This window comes from Mesoplodon mirus (genome assembly GCF_964341445.2).
Source record: "Mesoplodon mirus genome assembly, chromosome: 9".
Lineage (NCBI taxonomy): Eukaryota > Metazoa > Chordata > Mammalia > Artiodactyla > Ziphiidae > Mesoplodon > Mesoplodon mirus.
Window position 1 is genome coordinate 79,129,505 of NC_138985.1, and position 21,049 is coordinate 79,150,553.

Below are 21,049 nucleotides of genomic sequence, written 5' to 3' on the forward strand. Positions count from 1 at the left end.
TTTTTTCACTTCACATTATTGTCAAAAAAAAAAAACCACCAAACTTGCAAGTGGAAATGCAATCACATCTATTAAATTCTTTGATTATAGTACTTGGGTCTTTTTGAAAAATCTATAAGGTTAAGAAGAAATTATTGGTAACACATTACATAGATAAAGAATTACTTGTAAATGAATAAATGAATAAGAGGTGCTAAGGTTCATGCATTTTTACATGCTGGGACCATTTGATGTTTAGAAGGACATTAGAAATAATATTATTTTTTCAATAACTCTATTCTAACTCTCAGTATAAAAAGACAGAATATAGGGGCCTCCCTTGTGGCGCAGTGGTTGAGAGTCCGCCTGCCGATGCAGGGGATACGGGTTCGTGCCCCGGTCTGGGAGGATCCCATATGCCGCAGAGCGGCTGGGCCCGTGAGCCACGGCCGCTGGGCCTGCGCATCCGGAGCCTGTGCTCCGCAACGGGAGAGGCCACAACAGTGAGAGGCCCGCATACCGCAAAAAGAAAAAAAAAAAAAAAAAAAGACAGAATATAAAGCACAGAAGATAAGACATTTAGCAAGTGTAAATCTGAGGCCAATTTAAGATAAGAATAGCATGTCATTCTTGTCAGTTTAGCCTTGTGAATCACGATACCAAAGATTAACATTGCACTATGGTGGTCCTTAAATGGTGTACAATGCAATGGAGAAGGTATCACATGATTCCATGTATATAAAATTCTAAAATATGAAAACAAATCTACAGGGACAAGAGATCAGTTGGACCAAGAGTAGAGTGAGAGAATGACTGCAAAGGAGCACGAGGAAATTTGGGGGGCAACAGAAATGTTCTGTGTCTTGATTGTGGTAAAATAATATAGGGTGTATACATCTGTCAAACCCAGTGAATTATATACTTTGTGTGTAGTTTATTGTATATAAATTGTACCTCAATAAATTTCATTTTAAAATATGATGTGCTGTGAACACAGCAAAAGTTACAAAATAAAAACTGTATTTCATTAAATTTGAGGGTCATCAAATACTCTGAAAACAAAAACAAGGAGTTACCTTGAGTATCACAAACAAGTCTTAAACTTTTAGAAATTCAGAAAATTTTCACTTTTACTTAGATATATTACCAAATAGATGACCAGATTACCAAATTCAAGTTCAAAGAACATTTAAAGGTCATTTTCTCTAATATGAAGTAAGCAGAGAAACTCATGACCAAGTGGAAACAAGTTCAGCAGCCATTCCAAGACATTAAAACAAAGTGATCAGGACAAGATTGTCTCACGAACATAGTTAAACCACACACAGACCAGCTTTCTCGGTATTCTTGAGCATCTGATATAGTGACACACATAGAGGTGGGACAAAAACATCCAAGATGTTTGGTGTTGAAGCAGCTCCTGAGAATCAAACAAATGAACCACCTGAAAACCTGCATCTTACACCTAACGTGTTGCGACTAGTCATTTCTCTGATAAAGGGAAAAACCCAGTATTCTAATGTGCTAAAAAAGGCTGGACCTTTCACATAAAAAGTTAGAAATACAAAAAGCAAAGGGGGTCAAGAAAAAAAAGAAAAGAAAAGAAAAAACACTACAGCAATCCTAATACTGAAGAAGAAAGACACTATAGAACAGTCTAGATAGAAATTCCAGAAACCATTCAATCTTCAATGCCCTTAATGCATCCAGGTGGTAGCTACAGATACACCTTTAATTTTTAAAGTTATGTATTTAACACAAGCAATGCTTCCTATGTGCCAGATACTGTTTTAAGTACTTTACAAATATTAATTCATTTAATTCTAATACCAAGCCATTGAGGCAGATATTTTACTTTACAGATAAGGAAATTGAAGTATAGAGAGATTAAGTAACCTTCTCAAAGGCACACATCAAACCTGGCAGTCAAGTGCCAAAGTGCACGCTCATAACCGCTATACCACCTTGCCTCTCTTTATGAGTTTTTAATTTATGAACTTCCATAGATATGAACAAAGCTTTGCACTAAAGCAAAGTACACTGACTCTACTAGCCACAAACAAATGGTCTTTTGTCAGTCAAATGCAGTTATTTAGTCTCTGCAACTGCATTATTTGTTAGATTTCTGGCAGTGATTTCAACTCTGGCTGCACACTGGAATCACCTAGAAGTTTCATTTAATTGGTTTGAAGTGGGAACTGGTCATTTATTTCACTGCTCCCCAAATGAATCCACTGTGCAGCCATGGCTTAAAGCCATGGGTCTATGGCAAGACTGTAAACTCAAAAGTCTGGTGAAATAATACACAGAGCAATTGAGACTTGGGGCAAACTGAAGAGTCAAATTTAATTAAAAAACAAAACACTGCATAGATAAAAGTTCACATTTATAAACACAGTTTGGCCCATGGTGCATCTTCTGTGCATGGAGCACACTCTTACTATAAACATATTTATGATAAAAACAGTTAACTGAAATGTAAAACTTTGAACACATCCTATACAAGAGATGGAAAAGAATCAAGAGAAGTTAGAAATAATGGCATCAGTATCTGTTATTCCCCTGTGAAACAACTTTACCGAAATGTGTACCACCACACAGATCTCTTGTTTAGTGTAAGCAAAGGACTTACGGAGAAACTTCTGGGACTTAAATTTTTACATAAATGGGAATAGGAATTTCTATATAAGTAGAGCAATTTCTGTATAAATGAGAATAGGGGATACTCAGATGTCCCTCTAAAGGCATGGGGGTCTAAAATAACCCTTGCAATGAGCATCAATATATCTACACTTAAAGCACAATAAATTAGTACAGTTTAGATCAGTGGTTCTCAGATGTTTGGATTTTACAACGAGTACAAATTTCACCTCCAAAATTTAGGCAATTGATATTGGGGTCACAAAATTTTGTGTGTGAAATTAGAGTATATAATATATATACACATACACAAAATTATCATCTTCTAATACCAACACACACAGAGACACATTATACCACACACAATATCCTTATTAGTTCTCATTTTCTGAGAACAAAAATCTTTTTAATCTATATTTGCTATTATTTACAGGTTTTTTTAATAAAAAAATGGAATGATACTAATGATGATAATTTGGACCATTTTCAAAAGGTTAAATTAATCTAATATACTCACTTAAAAAGATATGACCATAAATTCATTACAAAAAATTTGTATCCAAAGTTAAAATTTATAAGTTATGAATACAAAAAGATTAGACTCAAACTATAAGGAAATATGTACATCAGCTTCTTTCTTTTGTGTGTGTGTGCCTTAAATCTACAAGGCAAGGTGCTAGGTACTAGGGATACAAAGATAAAAGGCAGAGTCCTACTCAAGTAACTAAATTCAGTGAGAAAGACAAGTGAACTGGTAAGTGATAACTATGATAAAAGCAAGGCAATTGTGCCATGGGAGCATACAGTAGAATGGGCAGTACTTATGTAAAACTGGACACTACTGGTATCTTCCAAGGATCTGTCCTCAGTTATACATTACCATCACTCCATTGGGTCATTCATCTGCCCTCAAAGCTACAACTTCAAGAGAGAGCTTCCAGTCCTTCACTTCCAAGGGATACATTCCAAACTAAATCATTACCACTATCCCTATGACAAGCCAACCTGCCTGTCTACTCTTTTCTCCCTGCTCCCACCTCAACACAGACATTTCCAAACTGGATGGAAATGGCTATTTATATTTTTCCAGGCAAGAAATCTTGGCATCATCATTGACTCTTTTCCCCTTTACTTTCATTAAAACTGCTCACTCTGACTTTGACTTATGTTTGACTATTTGACTTATCTTTCTGTATTTTCATGATCACTACTGTTATTTATGCTACTATTCACCTTTAAAAAATAGAGTAGTGTAAGAGTCTCCTAGCTGGTCTACTTTCTTCTAGATTCCTTCCTACTCCAATCTATAGTACTTTAGCTAGGTGTTCCTCAAGCCTTTTGTCCACTGTATAATCTATGGAGCTTTTAAATAATACAGATGCCTGTGTTCCACAAAGTTCCAGAGATGATACTGATGTGGAATCAAGGCTAATATCCACTGCATTTGTTGTTATATTTTTTCCCACAAAACAATCAAAGGATCTATACCAATACTTTTTAGTTTTACCGTATCTTTTGAAATACAAAAAATTCCTAAAAAGATACAAAGATGACTAGAAATAACAAAATCAAATAGTTAATATACTATGTGTACCTCACTGAGCTGACTGTTTATCAATGTTCCCTTTATCTTTTAGTGTTACTAATTATTAAACTCTTTTCATTTTTTTCCCCCTGCTAGAATGGCAGTTCAAACTCTCCTACGGCAAAGTTAACAAGCATTTCTGTGGAAACTTTTCACCTTATTTTGTTGATTAAGCAAAGATTCTACCATAAAAACCAGCATTTTCAGATTCTATGTCAGAATCAGAAAAGCCCATGTAAAGAAAAAAGGGTAAAACTTCACTTGATAAAAAAGTAAAACAAGGAGAACCTGTGAAAAGTGCCTTGGGGTCATGGAGTTGGTCAGTATTTTGAAACAGTTTTGAAAGCCACTGAAGGAAAAAAAAATTAGAAAATTTCAATTAGAAACACATAGTCTGTTATCCTAATTTTAAAAACAATTTCAAAACTTTGTTTCAGGAAAAACTCTAACGATACCTTTATTCTTTCATTTTTAGACCTTTTGGTTTTAGTTTAAAATTATTTCTAATTCAGGGCCTCCCTGGTGGCGCAGTGGTTGAGAGTCCGCCTGCCGATGCAGGGGATACGGGTTCGTGCCCCGGTCTGGGAGGATCCCATATGCCGCGGAGCGGCTGGGCCCGTGAGCCATGGCCGCTGGGCCTGCGCATCCGGAGCCTGTGCTCCGCAACGGGGGAGGCCACAACAGTGAGAGGCCCGCATACCGCAAAAAAAAAAAAAAAAAAAAAAAAAAAAAAATTATTTCTAATTCAAAGGTTTTTTTCCTTCCCCCCTACAATTCTCATTTTAGATGTATGCTAAAGAAAACTCAATCACAAATGTATTTTTCAGCTTATCCTAAACTGCTATTCTAGCTCACCCTTTGTCTCAAACAAGGAAGAATAATTTCAATAATCAATAAGAATTAAACATCTAAACTAGGCTATTTAGTAGTTGACTCTTAAAATGCTGCTCACAGCTGTTAACCTTTGTAACACAATGTTTTCCAGACTTAGTCTACAGAACCAACCTACTCTGTGTTCTCCTTTTCTGTTTCAGTATCAGTAATCTGTCTTACTTACTCTAACCACCTTTATAATATTATCATTGCTACTAATAAGATTGATTTTTTTAAATGTAGAAAAGTGTAATAAAGGTCTCCCATTAAACCATGACTTTGAGAATATCACTGTTAACAGGGTAACGTGCATTTTTTTATTTTTGTCTGATAACCTACACGGGTTTATGTGACAAACTTATTTAACCTGTTCTGGCATATAGAATAAGTAAATTCAGAGACTTAATTAAGTTGATGAAAATTACTAAAGTAAAGACATTCACAAGATAAGTTAAAAAATCAAAACTAAGGAACAGGGATCATACTTTTATTCCTAACAGCTGTAGTCTTTACATTTTCTTGTAGTTTTTACACGGATACTTTCAGTTTAAAAAGAGATGCCAAGCATAATAACAATCATTACAGGAATAAGATTATGTGACTAGGATTATGGAAAAAATCATACAAAGTCAACTGAAAATACACACGGCTCTACTTCAGTTATCAATTAGATATGTACTTATCAGGCAGATTTGATTAAACAATGCCTCCCTGCTCCAAACTCCCTGTTTGGAAAGAAAAACTAGCTGTTTCTTATTTAAAAGCTGTCTCCAATCCTATGATATATTTTTAAATATTTTTGGCTTACATCAAGGCCATTATTTTGAAAATTCTGTATAGCAAAGATAGAAAACACCTACATCTGCAAGCATATTTCCATTTATATAAACTCAGTCTAAAAGACTGTCCCTTATCTATAAATGGTTGACACCAGAAACACCCCTTCTCATCACCATTGCTAAACATTTCCCTACCATTTCCTTTTGGTAACTACTTCAGATATCAGCACTGCCTGGAACACTGACGTTTATCTCCAGTTCTCACTTTACTCTTATACAAATAGAGAAAGGATCTCTAAGTGGTGACACAGGCAGTAAAATGGAGCAGAGAGGGGAAAAGTGGTAAAAGAGTGCATTAAACTTACCTGCTAGTCTTTACAATCCTATCCACTACCCTCTACGCCAAGCCTGCTCACTGCCACATCAAGCATCGGTTTGGACAAATGGACTGGGAAGGATGGAGAGAAACCTTTTTCTACCACATCAGAAAAATCTTATTTTCAATCTTATTCCTGCTTCATGTTCAATTCCACTACCAGAGATAAGGAAAGGGAAAACTATATTATCCAACCCTACACTCATTATCCAGGTCTCACTCCTGTCTTTACTATCCAGTGAATATTTTGCCTCCTTCTTTATTCTACCCCAACTTATTTCCCTCTTTCCCATAACTCCCTAAGAAACCCACACCTCACATAGCCTTAACTCAGCGAACCATACCTATCCCATGGATTGCCCCATTCCCGTCAGTTTACATCCTCTTACCCAACACAAATTCTAGGGCTACTTCCTGCTTCCCATTTTCCCTACCACTCCAACAACATTTGGAGACACCATTAGGCTTTGAATTGGAAAGAAAAACACATTATTCCCATAAAATATGTTCTGTGCTAATGATAAACTATCCAAACTTCAAGCAAGTTATTTTACTATTTTTAGGATTCAGCTCACTCATGTGTAAAAAGGAAGGAAGTAGTTTAGATTACCAGTCCAAAATCTGGCTGACCAATTTCCAAGCACCACTGATAAGGATTCTGAAACTGTACCTCTGAGGTGGAATGGAGTAATTTTCTAAAAGGCACCCATATAAGTCTACTGTTTATCCATGTTTGGGAATCACTGATAAATGCTAAAGTTCCTTCTAGTTTAACATTCCAAGATTCTAAGCTGGAATTTTCACTGCATTTTCTGACAGGAATATTGTTATAAAAGGAGTAAAGTTTCCATAGTTATTGGTGTTACAGTGCAGGCATGTTACTGATCAAATAGGCCTTTGTAACCTGACCTAGAACCTAAGCACCATTTATATTATTATTTTATAACCAGAGATGACTTTGCAAATGATATTATAATGATACTAAGACCTCAAAGGAAAGCACTAAAAATTACTTCTCTGGTATTATTATGTGCATAATCAGACTTTTTCACAGATGGCTTTTTCATGGATTTTTGTCAATCACAACTAAGATTTGACCTACAGGTCAGAAATAAAGGTAGAAAGGGCATGCTCTTTAGGATCTTTTACTTTGCTAATTCACTGATGGGGCTTTGTATATCATTAGAGTAAAGCCTAGAGAAGTCTAGATCACTGGTGGAATTCAGGGCATTAAAACGCCTAAAGAACAGTCTCATTCATATGTTTACAGACTGCCAGGGCTTTACCTGCCCTAAATCACACTAGATCATTCACTTATGTACTACATGTATCTATTCTAGCTCTCAGAACTTCCAAATACTAATTCTCGTTATGAACAAGTGTTCCCTTGGTTAATATTCAGGCTTGAAGACATGTTTCAACATGTGAGAACTAAGCAAATATAAACAGCTCTTGAAGACATGATGACACATTAGCAGTATATTAAGTGGAATCTATTCATTTATGAATAAGTTAATAATAATAATTATAAAAAGGTAAAAATGGAAATTGAATTATATGCTACCCATTTTTCTTTAAAAAGATGTACTTGCTTAAGTTTATGCAAAATAGCATGATAAATTAAAGTGTGTCCGTTTTATTTGCTCATTTCTCCAAACAACACAAGAACCTACACTGAATGCCATTACGTAAGTGCACTCTCTGAATATCAAGAATGATGCAACGATTGCTATGGTAACTACTCATTTTATTGAATAAATTGTGGGTTGGGGTTTAAAGCATTCTTTTAAAAAACAAATTTTAACATCCCAGTATGCCCGATAAGTCTCTTTCTATTGCTACCTAGTAAAAAATAACTATAGGCCAGCTTTCAGGAGGACTATTTAAGCAGCTATTTAAAAACTGAGGCTTGAGTTGCCAAGGGGAAAAAACTCTGAATTTAAAGTTTGAAAAATGAAACACATCACCTACACTCAAGAGAACAAAAGACACTTAGTTTTAATCTTCCAGAGTAATTGAAAAGTGTTTGTAACTCAAAAGTAACATGATCTTACCTATCTGTTCCTTCACTGTCATAATTTTGCTTCTAATCCTAACTTAACTAAGTATAAGACTGCCGACTTTTGTTTGCAATTAAGCTAAAGACAGAAGAAAGTTATCCCTCGTTTCGATCTTTAGAAGAAATGTCTCATAAGCGCATGAAAAAAGTGGGAATTTTCACTGTTAGTTTCTTATAAAATAGCTCTGTAAAAAAGCCTATATTTTAAAATACCAAGGATAACTGTAGATCCCAACTATAAACCTTCCTCAGGCCCACGCAAAAGCTACTATGGCTTCTTCCTTTGCTCAAGACCTTCCATAAGAGGGGTTCCCAGCGACGGCCGGCTTCACCGGGGTCTGTATCCTTAGGAGGCTTGGTAGTTACGGATTAGTCAAATCTAAACAGTATTTTGAGAACCTGCCCCAGATCTCTTCCTCTCCCGCCTAAATAAACCCTAAGGTGCAGCATTTGAAGAATGGGGGGGGGGGCAAGGATGGAACCCCTCCCCCTTTTAACAAGGTGAAGTCTAGTCAGCTCTAAGGCCTGCTGACTTCGCAGCCCTGGAAGCCAATGCGAGGAAGCTCCGGCCCGGGCTAAAGCCGCAGGAATTAGGTACTAGGAAGGGGGTCTGACGGGGCAGCAAATCAAACAGGCTGATCAGGCGCGAGGCAGCGAAGGGTAACTCGGGCTTCTTTCAGTTCGTCTTTCTCGAATGGATTCTACCTGCCTTCGTGTTTTAGCTTCATGTCTCTCGCAGCGAGAGAACTCCACCTCCTGTGTGAGGATCTACGTGCTTGTGTGTGTGGTGACAACAATCTCAGCACCCCGGCTGGGGACAGGGGATGGGGGAGGTGGGCACTCGGCTCCTCCACAGGCCTGGAACTCTCCTGAAGGGCCCTCGAAGAAAAGGGGGCGGGAGGAGCACGCCTGACGCCGACCGAGTACTCGACCGAGAAGGGGGCGTCCGGACCTGGGAGAGCGGCCCTAGCAGGGGCTGACGTGCAGCTCCTTCAGGTTGTAATGGTGGCCCCTTGGGGGGAGGGGAGCGGTTGACAAGGGGCTGGGGGCGACGAGGCCTCCCCTTCCCCCCGCTCAGCTCGCTGTTTACCTTCCCGGTACTTCTTGCGGAGCCGCCGGTGGACGCTCTTTACCACCCCGGAGAGCTTCTCCTGCTCCAGCTTCCGCTCCTGCTCCCTGGGCGGCGGAATGCTCGGGGGCCTGGCCCCGTGCCCGCGAGCAGCGCTTCGGCCGCCGGCCCCCGGCTCCATATCGCTGCCGCCGCCGCCGCCCCTCGGGCCCCCGCAGCCGCCCGCCTGACGGAGGAGGTGGGGAAGGAGGAGGCAGCAGCGGAGGCAGCAGCGGGAGGAGGCAGAGGACCTGGAGCGACAGCCTAGGAGGTGGCCACTTACCCAAACGCACAAGCTGATTGGTGAACTCTGGAGGGCTGGGCGGAAACGGAAAAGGCCAAGGGCCAATGGACGGAGAGCGCCAGGGACGCACCCGCTTGTTTGGGAAGGCGAGCAGCTGAAGGAGGCGGAGCTTGCAGGCTGGAGTTGCCGAGGCGGTAGGAGCGCCAGGCCCGACTGCTCCTCTCCTCTCCCCGCAGCTCCGGGGATCCTGTGCGCAGGCGCTGTGGTGAGGCCACGGAGACGCGCCGTGAGCCACGCGCGCTTGCGCGTCTGAGCTTGCTTAGGTTGGGCATCTTTCTACCGCGCAGCATTCTTACGTCTTCTAGCTATTCCCCCTTTTGCGAGTTATATTCTGGTGTGTTGCAGCCAGGGTCCTCTACTTGAGCCCCCGCTGCACCTTGTCGGTTGTAGGTTCCCTTTAGCTGTGTAGCCCTGAGAAGTGCTTTAGAGGTGACTTGGCAGCACTAGAATTTTACACTTTAAGGAACCCAGGCATGGGTGCTTTGGTGGGCGCAAGAGAGGCCTGGCTGCCAAATACTGGCTTAATTCACGGGCCAACAATGGTTAATACCTCTAGTGCTAGTGCTGGGTGAAAAACACAGAACTTGGGGAGAGGAGAGGGCCAATGAAAACAATATAAGATGGAAGAGAGGAAAGGAAAGATGGGGAATCCACAACAGATGCCCTCAAGAACTTTCGTGATGGCCCGGGTGTCAGAGAAAGCCTGCCTTGGTCTAATTTGCGTCAGAACTCTGAGCGCTTTTAAAGTTGGCTTGGGTGACCTCCCGCCTTTTAATTGGTAGGTTAATCTATGCGAACGCCTAAGTGGGTTTGGCAACCTGTTCTACCTCCCTCCTCTTCTATCTTCTCATGGGAAGCTTATGGAGAATATGATTACTGACTTCTGCCCCAGAAAGGTGGAACGCTGCTTCCCAGAGGGGGGGGGGAGTAGAGACTGCTGGAGTGTCAGAGAGTCAACCAGCTGAGAGCCCTTAATGAATTGTGTTAGGTTGTAGCCCCCGCACTCCACCCACCGCACTGCAGTTGTTGGTTACATGATGTTGTTTGGAAATTGTTGTAGTTACTATCTGATCAGTAATTTTATAACTATGAATGAAGCCTGCGTTATGTAACCGTTTTGTATGGCACCTTCTGAATAAAGAAGACCCTGAAGAATATAGCATACACTTTTGAGAACATAGGAGAAGCAAGAGGGAAGAAGTGAAGGGAGAAGACTGGTGAAATTTAAGATGGAAGACTATGTCCCTACCAGCACAGAGAAGCAGATGAAACACAGATAAACTTCATAAGAACTAATTGTAATTATGAGGAGAAATTACATGGACATGCCTAATAAAATGAGGATATGCCTCATGAGAATATGGGGTCATATTTGGGGGGATTTCATTTGGGAAAAAAGGGAGCTTGAAAAGACATACCTCGTTTGGCTCTTACATATTTTAATATTTATCGGAGGCAGAAAGAGGTGCAAATATTTGGAAGTTATAATCATAGTAAAGAGAGCATTAAATTTCATTTGTACTGAATTGTAGTTAAAAAAAAATTTTTTCCCTCCATGTGACTACTAGCACATGAATTTTAAAGTCCTTTTAAAAAGTAAAGATTACACTGAAGGGCTTCCCTGGTGGCGCAGTGGTTGAGAGTCCTCCTGCCGATGCAGGGGACACGGGTTCGTGCCCTGGCCCAGGAAGATCCCACATGCCGCAGAGCGGCTGGGCCCGTGAGCCATGGCCGCTGAGCCTGCGCGTCCGGAGCCTGTGCTCCGCAACGGAAGAGGCCACAACAGTGAGAGGCCTGCGTACCGCAAAAAAAAAAAAAAAAAAAAAAAAAAAAGATTACACTGAAGGGCACCTGGAAAATACAGAAAGGAGTAAAAAAAGTAAAAGTGCTAAAAGAGTAGATCTTAAATGTTTCCATCACAAAAAAAGAAGTGGTAACTGTGATGGGATGGAGGTGGTAGCTAATATGGTGGTAATCATTTTGCAGTTTATAAAAGTTTCAAGTCAGTTGGATGACTTAAACTTATACAATGTTATGTGTCAATTACATCTCAATAAATCTAGTGGAAAAAAAGTAAAAGTCACCTGGAAACCCAGCATTGAAAGATAACAGTGCCTTTTTTTTTCCCTTTGCTTGTACATACTTATTTCAAATGAGATATTTCTTATGGCTGTGTGATAATCTATTATATGAGTAGCCTATTGTTTTAGTAGCCAATTCTCAGCTATTGTATATTTAGTTTTTTTCCAGTTTTTCTGTATTCCAAGTAATGCTTTGATGAACACCCTTGTACACAAATGCTTGTCCATTTCTTTAATTATACATTTCACTAGACTAAATTTCTAAAAGTTGAATTTCTGAATCAAAGGATCAAACATGTTAAGGTTTTTTACGTATATTGTCAAATTGTCTTTTCTGAAAAGTGGTAGCAGTTTATGTCACCTCCAGCAGTAACTGTGAGTGTCTATTTGATTGCACCCTTACCAACTATAGGTAGTACAATTTACAAAGTCATTAATGAGATTTTTTTAAAGGTCTCTATTTTTAAGAAACATGTGGGAATTTTCTGCTGTTTCTTAACTGGCTATTCTGGTTGGCATAATTTTTAACACTAAATACTAATATAAGAGCAAGTAAAAGGAACTTATTTAAGACTATCTTGTTATTTTTCAAGCAAATTGAAGAGCTCCAAATTTTTAATTTGTTTTTTGATTTCATATTTTCTCGAGAAGCAACTCAAGATTAGAAACTAAACAGCTGGATTTTATTCTAAATTTGAATGAATTCACATAGGGCAAAGGCCAACATGTCCTGAGATACATCAGTACTGAATTTTCTTTGGAGGGCTATGGCAACCAGCCATAGACCACAGTATAAAAAGGAGTTTATAATCTTCCTCCAGTGTGATTAGTAATATTGGGAAAAGCTTTCTGGCTGTTAAGGTAGCAGAAGAATGGTAACAAGATTTTCCATTTAAGTAAAATAATTGTCCCAATTGCTGGTAAGAAGAATTCACTGCAGAAAGTAGGTTTGGTGCCATATTCAACGAGCATATCCTAGGCTCAGGAAAATATCAGCATCTTCCCCCTACCCTCTCTATGTGTGACAGAATTTCATTTACTGTAAATATCTTTAAATTTTTTTTCTCATTATTATTTTAAATGGCTGTTGGGAAAAGGGATGTTGGAATAATACAGTATTCACTGAACGGGGCAAAACAGTCTGGGAGGAAGAGACATTCCTAACGACTGCACTAAACCCCTGATAACTAAATTTCTCATCCTCATTCTTTACCTTACCTGATGGACTTTTGCACCCTTTCCCATGCACATTTGGTATGTCATAGTAAGCTTCCTATGTCAAAGAACCACTCAGTATAGGAAAATATCCTTGGCAAGAAAAATACCGTGTCTTCTTTGTTTGCAGCTATATTCTTTGTAAGGAAAACAAGTTCCCACAGGCAACAAGAAGAGTCAACATGTAAAAATAAAGTGCATTCTATTTTCAGTATGAGTTCAAAACATATTAACTGGTGATGAAAAGTAAACTTGTAGAATTCATATCAAAATCTGGGTGGTGGCACTGAGTTAGCAAATAGAAAGATTCTGGGTGCACTTTGCAAAAGTGTTGTACTTTTCATTGCTACATTTATTGCGTTTTCCTGTAGGAGGGAGAAGCCTACACAATGGAAATTGGGGTTCTTTGATTATCTAAAGCATTAATCATTGGTATTTTTTACTCCTCTTTGACCCTCTTTATCATCAAAATCTTAAAAGCAATTAGGTTTTAATGTGTAATAGAAGTATTTATATTAAATTTCTGTTTATAAAATACACAGTGGTGTACAACAGAGCAAAAAGACTTAATGAACCTCTTTATTATTGAAGATAGAGATATTGCAAGCTGGCTAAATCTTTGGCTCATGGCTATTTAGAAATAGAATTTTAGAAATTCAGTTAAAATGAGGCCTGGAAAAGTAAAATCTATATTATTTTTTAAAATATTTATATATTATTTGTATAACTCTTACCCATTAATATAAAAATATCCATGAAGTTTAAGTACTTTGTTTCTAGTAATTCAAATTTTTAAAGTGTAGATGTATCATTAATTGGGCACATTTAGAGAAACTGTTGAGAAGCTTTTGTTTTTCAAATCATAGAAACTTTTTTTGGAATATGTATTTAATGTTTTGAAAGAAACAAACATAGCAGAGAACTAGCAAGAAAAGAAATATTTTCATTGATATGTCTTCATTCAGTATGGCAGATTACAACTTTAAAATTCCTTCTATTTATTGAAAATAAAATTATTTTCTTTAAAAATTTGTTTATAGTTACTAGTACAATGTGTCACCTGCAATTCTTAACACATCTGCCAACATAAAAATCTTTAAAATAACAGAGGTTAGCTGTTTTTCCAGAGTTAAAATGCAGAATGGTGTTAAGACTAGTATTAACTACAGCAAATGGTAACAATTATCTACTGCCTCACTCCAAATGCAACTATAAAATTGACAATATTTTTCTGATTTACTAATTATGAAATACATTTAATTACCACAACAAGGCTAATGTAGGAGAAGATCTACATAGGAAATGGGAAGTATTCTTCTAGGTGATAGATAATGTCCTTATAATGCAGAATAGGACTGAGAGATTTTCTGCATCTTGATTCCAGCTTTATGCTAACCGCCAGAGCAAGGTACTTGATTTCTCTGAGCCTTATTTTTTCTCCTTTAAATGTAAAATGAAGAGATTGGATTAGACTAGCATTTTTCAATTTTTTATATTCACCACAACTCACAGTAAAAAATACATTTTACATTGGGGCTTGGGATGTATATCCCAAGCCCCAATGTAAAATGTATATATATATGTACTATATATATACAAATATAAATATGTATGAATACATATATATTGTACATATACATATATATAGACATGTAGACACACATATACAATTAGGACAAAAGTTTCACCAGATGGTACTTACCTTCCCTAAGTGCAATCCATGGTGATATTTTCAATTCTATTTTAATTTTTAAAACTATGGAGCACAGTACATTGATTTTTATGATGTTCTAATGAGTCATGGCTAAAATTTGGAAAATACTGGCAATTTAAAAGATCCCTGTCAACCCCCAAACCACTGTCATTCGGTGACTCACACTGATTTTAAGAATGCTTTGTGACATGTACCTTGCCATGTTGAGGCTATTCACTGCCTTTTAAATTTCATTTTTATGTTTGGGGAATTTCCCCCATTATGAATGTAGGCTCAAATACGTGACTGGACTCTGCTAATTGTATTCTCTGGAGTGACCTGTCTGTTCAGAAAAGGGCAGAAAAATGAAGCAGAAGCTACAGGGAAACTTTTGGTTCGTTGAGCGAGACTGTGCTGGTGTGGGTCTTTTAGGGTCATAGTGACCGAGGTCCTGTCTTCTAGTGTCCAACATTTGTCCTTTAAGCCAAAAAACAAAGATAGTGCGGTCTGACCTAGCACATTAGTCACTGGGTCTGACTTAGGTGTTGATCTGGGCTGGGTAGTCTGCAAGTCTGCCTCACTGGTCCTTCTGGAGATTAGGGGGACACCTAACATCCTTTAATAAATGCCTTTTCTATTTGAACAGCTAGAGTGAGTTCTATTTTTTGCACAGAAGTGTCTAATGAAGAAACATCTCAAAAGAGAATTAAGTGACCTGAAAGTAGTTTTCACTAGCTCTCACTGTGACTTTTGGTGATCTGTTATCTGCTGGGCTCCTCAATTTCCTCAGCTGCCAATGATGGCGACTTGTCATTCTTACTTCAAAAGTTGTATGAATAAAAGAAAATCATGAACTGAAAGTGTTTTGAAAAGTTAAAAAATTACAAAAGCAAATCAAAGTGATAGGTATTATTTGTTTTTAAGGGGCCTGAAAAAGTGAAATTGCCTGGATGCAGGAAGCTAAATCTAGACTTTCTTTTTTTTTTTTTAATTTTATTTTATTTTATTTTTTTGCTTTATAACAAATTTAATCAGTTATACATATACATATGTTTCCATATCCCCTCCCTTTTGCGTCTCCCTCCCACCCTCCCTATCCCACCCCTCCAGGCGGTCACAAAGTACCGAGCTGATCTCCCTGTGCTATGCGGCTGCTTCCCACTAGCTATCTACCTCACGTTTGGTAGTTTATATATGTCCATGCCGCTCTTTCACTTTGTCACAGCTTACCCTTCCCCCTCCCCATATCCTCAAGTCCATTCTCTAGTAGGTCTGTGTCTTTATTCCTGTCTTACCCCTATGTTCTTCATGACATTTTTTTTTCTTAAATTCCATATATATGTGTTAGCATACAGTATTTGTCTTTCTCTTTATGACTTACTTCACTCTGTATGACAGACTCTAGGTCTATCCACCTCATTACAAATAGCTCAATTTCATTTCCTTTTATGGCTGAGTAATATTCCATTGTATATATGTGCCACATCTTCTTTATCCATTCATCCGATGATGGACACTTAGGTTGTTTCCATCTCCGGGCTATTGTAAATAGGGCTGCTATGAACATTTTGGTACATGTCTCTTTTTGAATTATGGTTTTCTCAGGGTATATGCCCAGTAGTGGGATTGCTGGGTCATATGGTAGTTCTATTTGTAGTTTTTTAAGGAACCTCCATACCATTCTCCATAGCGGCTGTACCAATTCACATTCCCACCAGCAGTGCAAGAGTGTTCCCTTTTTTCCACACCCTCTCCAGCATTTATTGTTTCTAGATTTTTTGATGATGGCCATTCTGACTGGTGTGAGATGATATCTCATTGTAGTTTTGATTTGCATTTCTCTAATGAGTAAAGATGTTGAGCATCCTTTCATGTGTTTGTTGGCAGTCTGTATATCTTCTGTGGAGAAATGTCTATTTAGGTCTTCTGCCCATTTTTGGATTGGGTTGTTTGTTTTTTTGCTATTGAGCTGCATGTGCTGCTTATAAATTTTGGAGATTAATCCTTTGTCAGTTGCTTCATTTGCAAATATTTTCTCTAGACTTTCTTTTATTGAATGTTCATCAGTCTCCCTTTTAGATTTTAGTAGTTTGTCACCAAATCACGATTTTCTTTTTCTAAAGGTAGATCATGCTCCAAAGATCTTGTATTAGTTCTGAAATTACAAGGTGTTATATGTCAAAGAATGAAGCAATTACAATACATTTCCTAAAGTTGACCATATATCCCCCAAATTTTAAAAGTATAATTAGAATGTTTTTTGAAAAGCCAAATCAAAATTTCCTGCCATAACATTTTAATAAACATGATATTTCTAATTTACCTAGAGCTTCTGGAAATTCTTTTTTTTTTTCTGTACATGGGCCTCTCACTGTTGTGGCCTCTCCCGTTGCGGAGCACAGCATCCGGACGCGCAGGCTCAGCGGCCATGGCTCACCGGCCTAGCCGCTCCACTATACGTGGTATCTTCCCGGACCGCGGCACAAACCCGCGTCCCCTGCATCGGCAGGCGGACTCTCAACCACTGCGCCACCAGGGAAGCCCTGAAAATTCTTTATTCTAAAACTGAGCTTCAACAATTCTTCTTTTATCCCTTAAAAATGTATTCAGCCATGGGTCAGAAGACTCAATGTTGTTAGGATGTCGATTCTCCCTAAATTGATGTAAAGATTCAGGGTAATCCCAATCAAAATCCAAGCAAGCCTTTTTTGTAGAACTTGACAAGCTGATTCTAAAGTTAATGTGGAAAAAAAAAAAAAACAACTCAGAAGATTCAAAACAATTTTGAAAATGAAGAACAAAGTTGGAGATCTCAAGATTTAGTATATGGCCACAATAATCAAGACAGTGTGGCAGTGGCATAAAGAGAAACAAATCAATGAAACAGGAGAGAACATTCAGAAATAGACCCACACATGTATAGACAACTGGTTTTTCCACAAAGTTGCAAAGCTTATTGTTGGAGAAAGGATAGTGTTTTTGACAAATGTTGCTGGAAAAATTGGACATCCATATGCAAAACAATGTTCTTCAGTCCCTGCTTCATGCCATATATAAAAACTAACTCCAAATAGAACACAGACCTAAATATAAAACCTAACAGTGTAAAACTTTTAGGTGAAAATCTTTATGACCTTGGGTTGAGCAAATAGTTGGCAAAAAGTGTGTGAAAAAGTGCTCAATATCATTAGTCATTAGGGGCAAGCAAATTAAAATCACAATGAGATACCACTACACATCAGTGCTAATGACTAAAATTTAAAAGTTTGGCAATACCAAGTATTGGCTTGAACATAGAGAAAGGAGAATTCTTACACAATGCAGGTGCAAATGTTAAATGGTGCGACTACTTTGGAAAATGGTTTGACACTCTTAAAAAACTAAAAATACACCTACCATATGATCCAGCCATACCACTCCTAAGTATTTACCCAAGAAAAATGAAACTGTATATCTATATAAAGACATACATGAATGTTCACAGCAGCTTTATGTGTAACCGCCCCAAATGAAACAACCTAAATGTCCCTCAGCAGACGAATGGATAAACAAACTGTGGTTTAGCCATACAACAGAATACTAGTCAGCAATAAAAAGAAATAACCTATTGGTTCACACAACAAAAATTAATCTCAAAATAATTAAGCTGAGTAAAAGAAGCTAGACAGAAAGCAAACCATACTTTATTATTTCACTTACATAGAACTCTGGAAAATGCAAACTAATCTATAGTGACAGAAAGTGGATCAGTAGTCATGATAGGAGGGATTACAAAGGAGCATGAGGAAACTTTTGAGGGCAATGGATATGTTTATTATCCTGAATTTGGTGATAGTCTTATGAGTCTGTACAGATGTAAAAACTTGTCACACTGTACACTTTAAATGCATGTTCTTTGTTGTATATTAATTGTACTTCAATAAATCTGTTAAAAATAATATATTCAGCACCTATTATATGCCAGGTATTGTGGTTTCGGTGGCAAAAAAAAAAAAAAAAGAGAGAGAGAGATTGTCTATATTTTCATGAAGTTAGCATTTACTAGTAAGAGGATGCAAACCAGTGGAATTCTTATTTATGTACTATTTATAAAATAAAGTAAGTGGAAATTTGATACAAACTAGTTACTTATTTTGCTACCTAGATAAATTTAGTGTAAAAATAGCAAGGACTTAGCATATCTGTTAAATGAGAAGATATATAAAACTGAAAGAGAGATATCAAATAATTCTTGACTATATCTCTTAACAATGTTCATAACTTTAAAATAGAAAGTGATAGACAAAGTTTTAAATTCTTAATTTGGTTTAATTCCCAAAAGTCGATAGTGATAGAGACCGGATTTTTGTGTTGAATTGAAATATGTGCTACTTAATTTTAGGAGAATATGTTTTCTTAAATGGAAAAAGAAAATTCCCATTAAAGTATCAGACTAGTTAAAGAGAACTAGTGGCAGACCAGTTGAAGAGAAGTATAATACATTTTTGTTTTACTCTTTGGTTCACTTTACATGTTTTAGAAAAAGCATGAGATGGGGAAAATCTTTTGTTTGTTGATTATTTTAAAATATTTATCTGTCGGGCTTCCCTGGTGGCGCAGTGGTTGGGAGTCTGCCTGCCAATGCAGGGGACACGGGTTCGGGCCCTGGTCTGGGAGGATCCCACATGCCGCGGGGCAACTGGGCCCGTGAGCCACAATTACTGAGCCTGCGCGTCTGGAACCTGTGCTCCGCAACAGGAAAGGGCGCGATAGTGGGAGGCCCGCGCACCGCGATGAAGAGTGGCCCCCGCTCGCCACAACTAGAGAAAGCCCTCGCACAGAAACGAAGACCCAACACAGCCATAAATAAATAAATTAATTAATTAAAAAAAAATTTATCTGTCAAGTTGATTTTAGCCTATAATAAGTTGGCATATGAGGTTTATAAAGCAATCATAGTTAGTAATTAACTTTTCTCAACTGAAAAAAAAACTACAGAAGTGACATACACTTTTAAGTAGAGAAATGAAGCAAAGAAAAATTGTGATCTATATCTATATCTATATCTATATATATATATATACTTTTCCTTTTCTGTCTTTTTCATTACATTCCCACCCTACATCCTTTTCAGCACTTGCATCTTAAAGATATTCCTATCTGGGACTTCCCTGGTGGCTCAGTTGTTAAGAATCAGCCTGCCAATGCAGGGCACACAGGTTTGAGCCCTGTCCGGGAAGATCCCACATGCCTTGGAGCAACTAAGCCTGTGCACCACAACTACTGAACCTGCACTCTAGAGCCTGCGAGCCACAACTACTGAGCCTGCACGCCACAACTACTGAAGCCCACGTGCCTAGAGCCTGTGCTCTGCAACAAGAAAAGCCACTACAATGAGAAACCCGTGCACCACACGAAGAGTAGCCCCTGCGCGCTGCAACTAGAGAATGCCCGCATGCAGCAACGAAGATCTGACGCAGCCAAAAATAAATAAATAAATGAAAGATATTCCTATCTTCCTTTGTTAAAAGATAAATAACATTAGAAGGAACATTCTGTCCATGCCACTCTCTCACTTCGTCCCAGCTTACCCTTCCCCCTCTCCATGTCTTCAGGTCCATTCTCTACATCTGCATGTTTATTCCTGTCCTTCCCCTAGTGGCATGGACATATATACATTACCAAATGTAAAATAGATAGCTAGTGGGAAGCAGCCATATAGCACAGGGAGATTGGCTTGGTGCTTTGAGACTACATAGAGGGTTGGGATAGGGAGGGTGGGAGGGAGATGAAAGAGGGAGGGGATATGGGGATATATGTATATGTATAGCTGATTCACTTTGTTATAAAGCAGAAACTAACACACCATTGTAAAGCAATTATACTGCAATAAAGATGTTAAAAAAAAAAGAAGGAACATTTTGACCTTTTTTAAAAATAAATTAACCAGTCATCATATGATATGGGTTTTGAGGATAAAGATTTATGCTACATGGTAGAGAAGACAAAGTTGGGAAAGTAAATAATACTGAAGCAAGAGATCTTCACAGATAAATTTTGCTTGTTATAATTTTAACCCATATCAAGAAAAGAGGCAGTGATTCATTCCAAAATTTAATGATTTAAAATAGTATCAATCATTTATTTGCTCAAAATTCCAAAATTTAGGCAGGGCTGAGCAATGGTATCAGGTAAGTAGCTCAATTGCTCCTAGAAAACCCACTTCCAAGGTGGCCTCACTCATGTTTCTGGCATATTGGTGCTGTCTGTTTCAGCTGGGGATTCAGGGGCCAGTGGCCTCAGGTCTCTATGTGACCTCTCCACATGGGTAGGTGGGGCTTCTCACAGCATGATGATAGACTCAGGGTAGTTAGACTT

At 38.2% G+C, this 21,049-nt stretch overlaps 1 protein-coding gene across 1 annotated transcript in view; it reads right to left on the bottom strand.

Moving 5' to 3' along the window:
* SAMTOR (S-adenosylmethionine sensor upstream of mTORC1) overlaps positions 1 to 9,602 on the bottom strand; it is an 88,098-nt gene extending 78,496 nt beyond the window's left edge. The window contains exon 1 of the mRNA XM_082631830.1: positions 9,382 to 9,602. Within this exon, the coding sequence (XP_082487956.1) occupies positions 9,382 to 9,541 (160 nt within the window). The 5' untranslated portion in view covers positions 9,542 to 9,602. The remainder of the gene's footprint in view (positions 1 to 9,381) is intronic.
* Between the last annotated feature and the right edge of the window lie 11,447 nt (positions 9,603 to 21,049).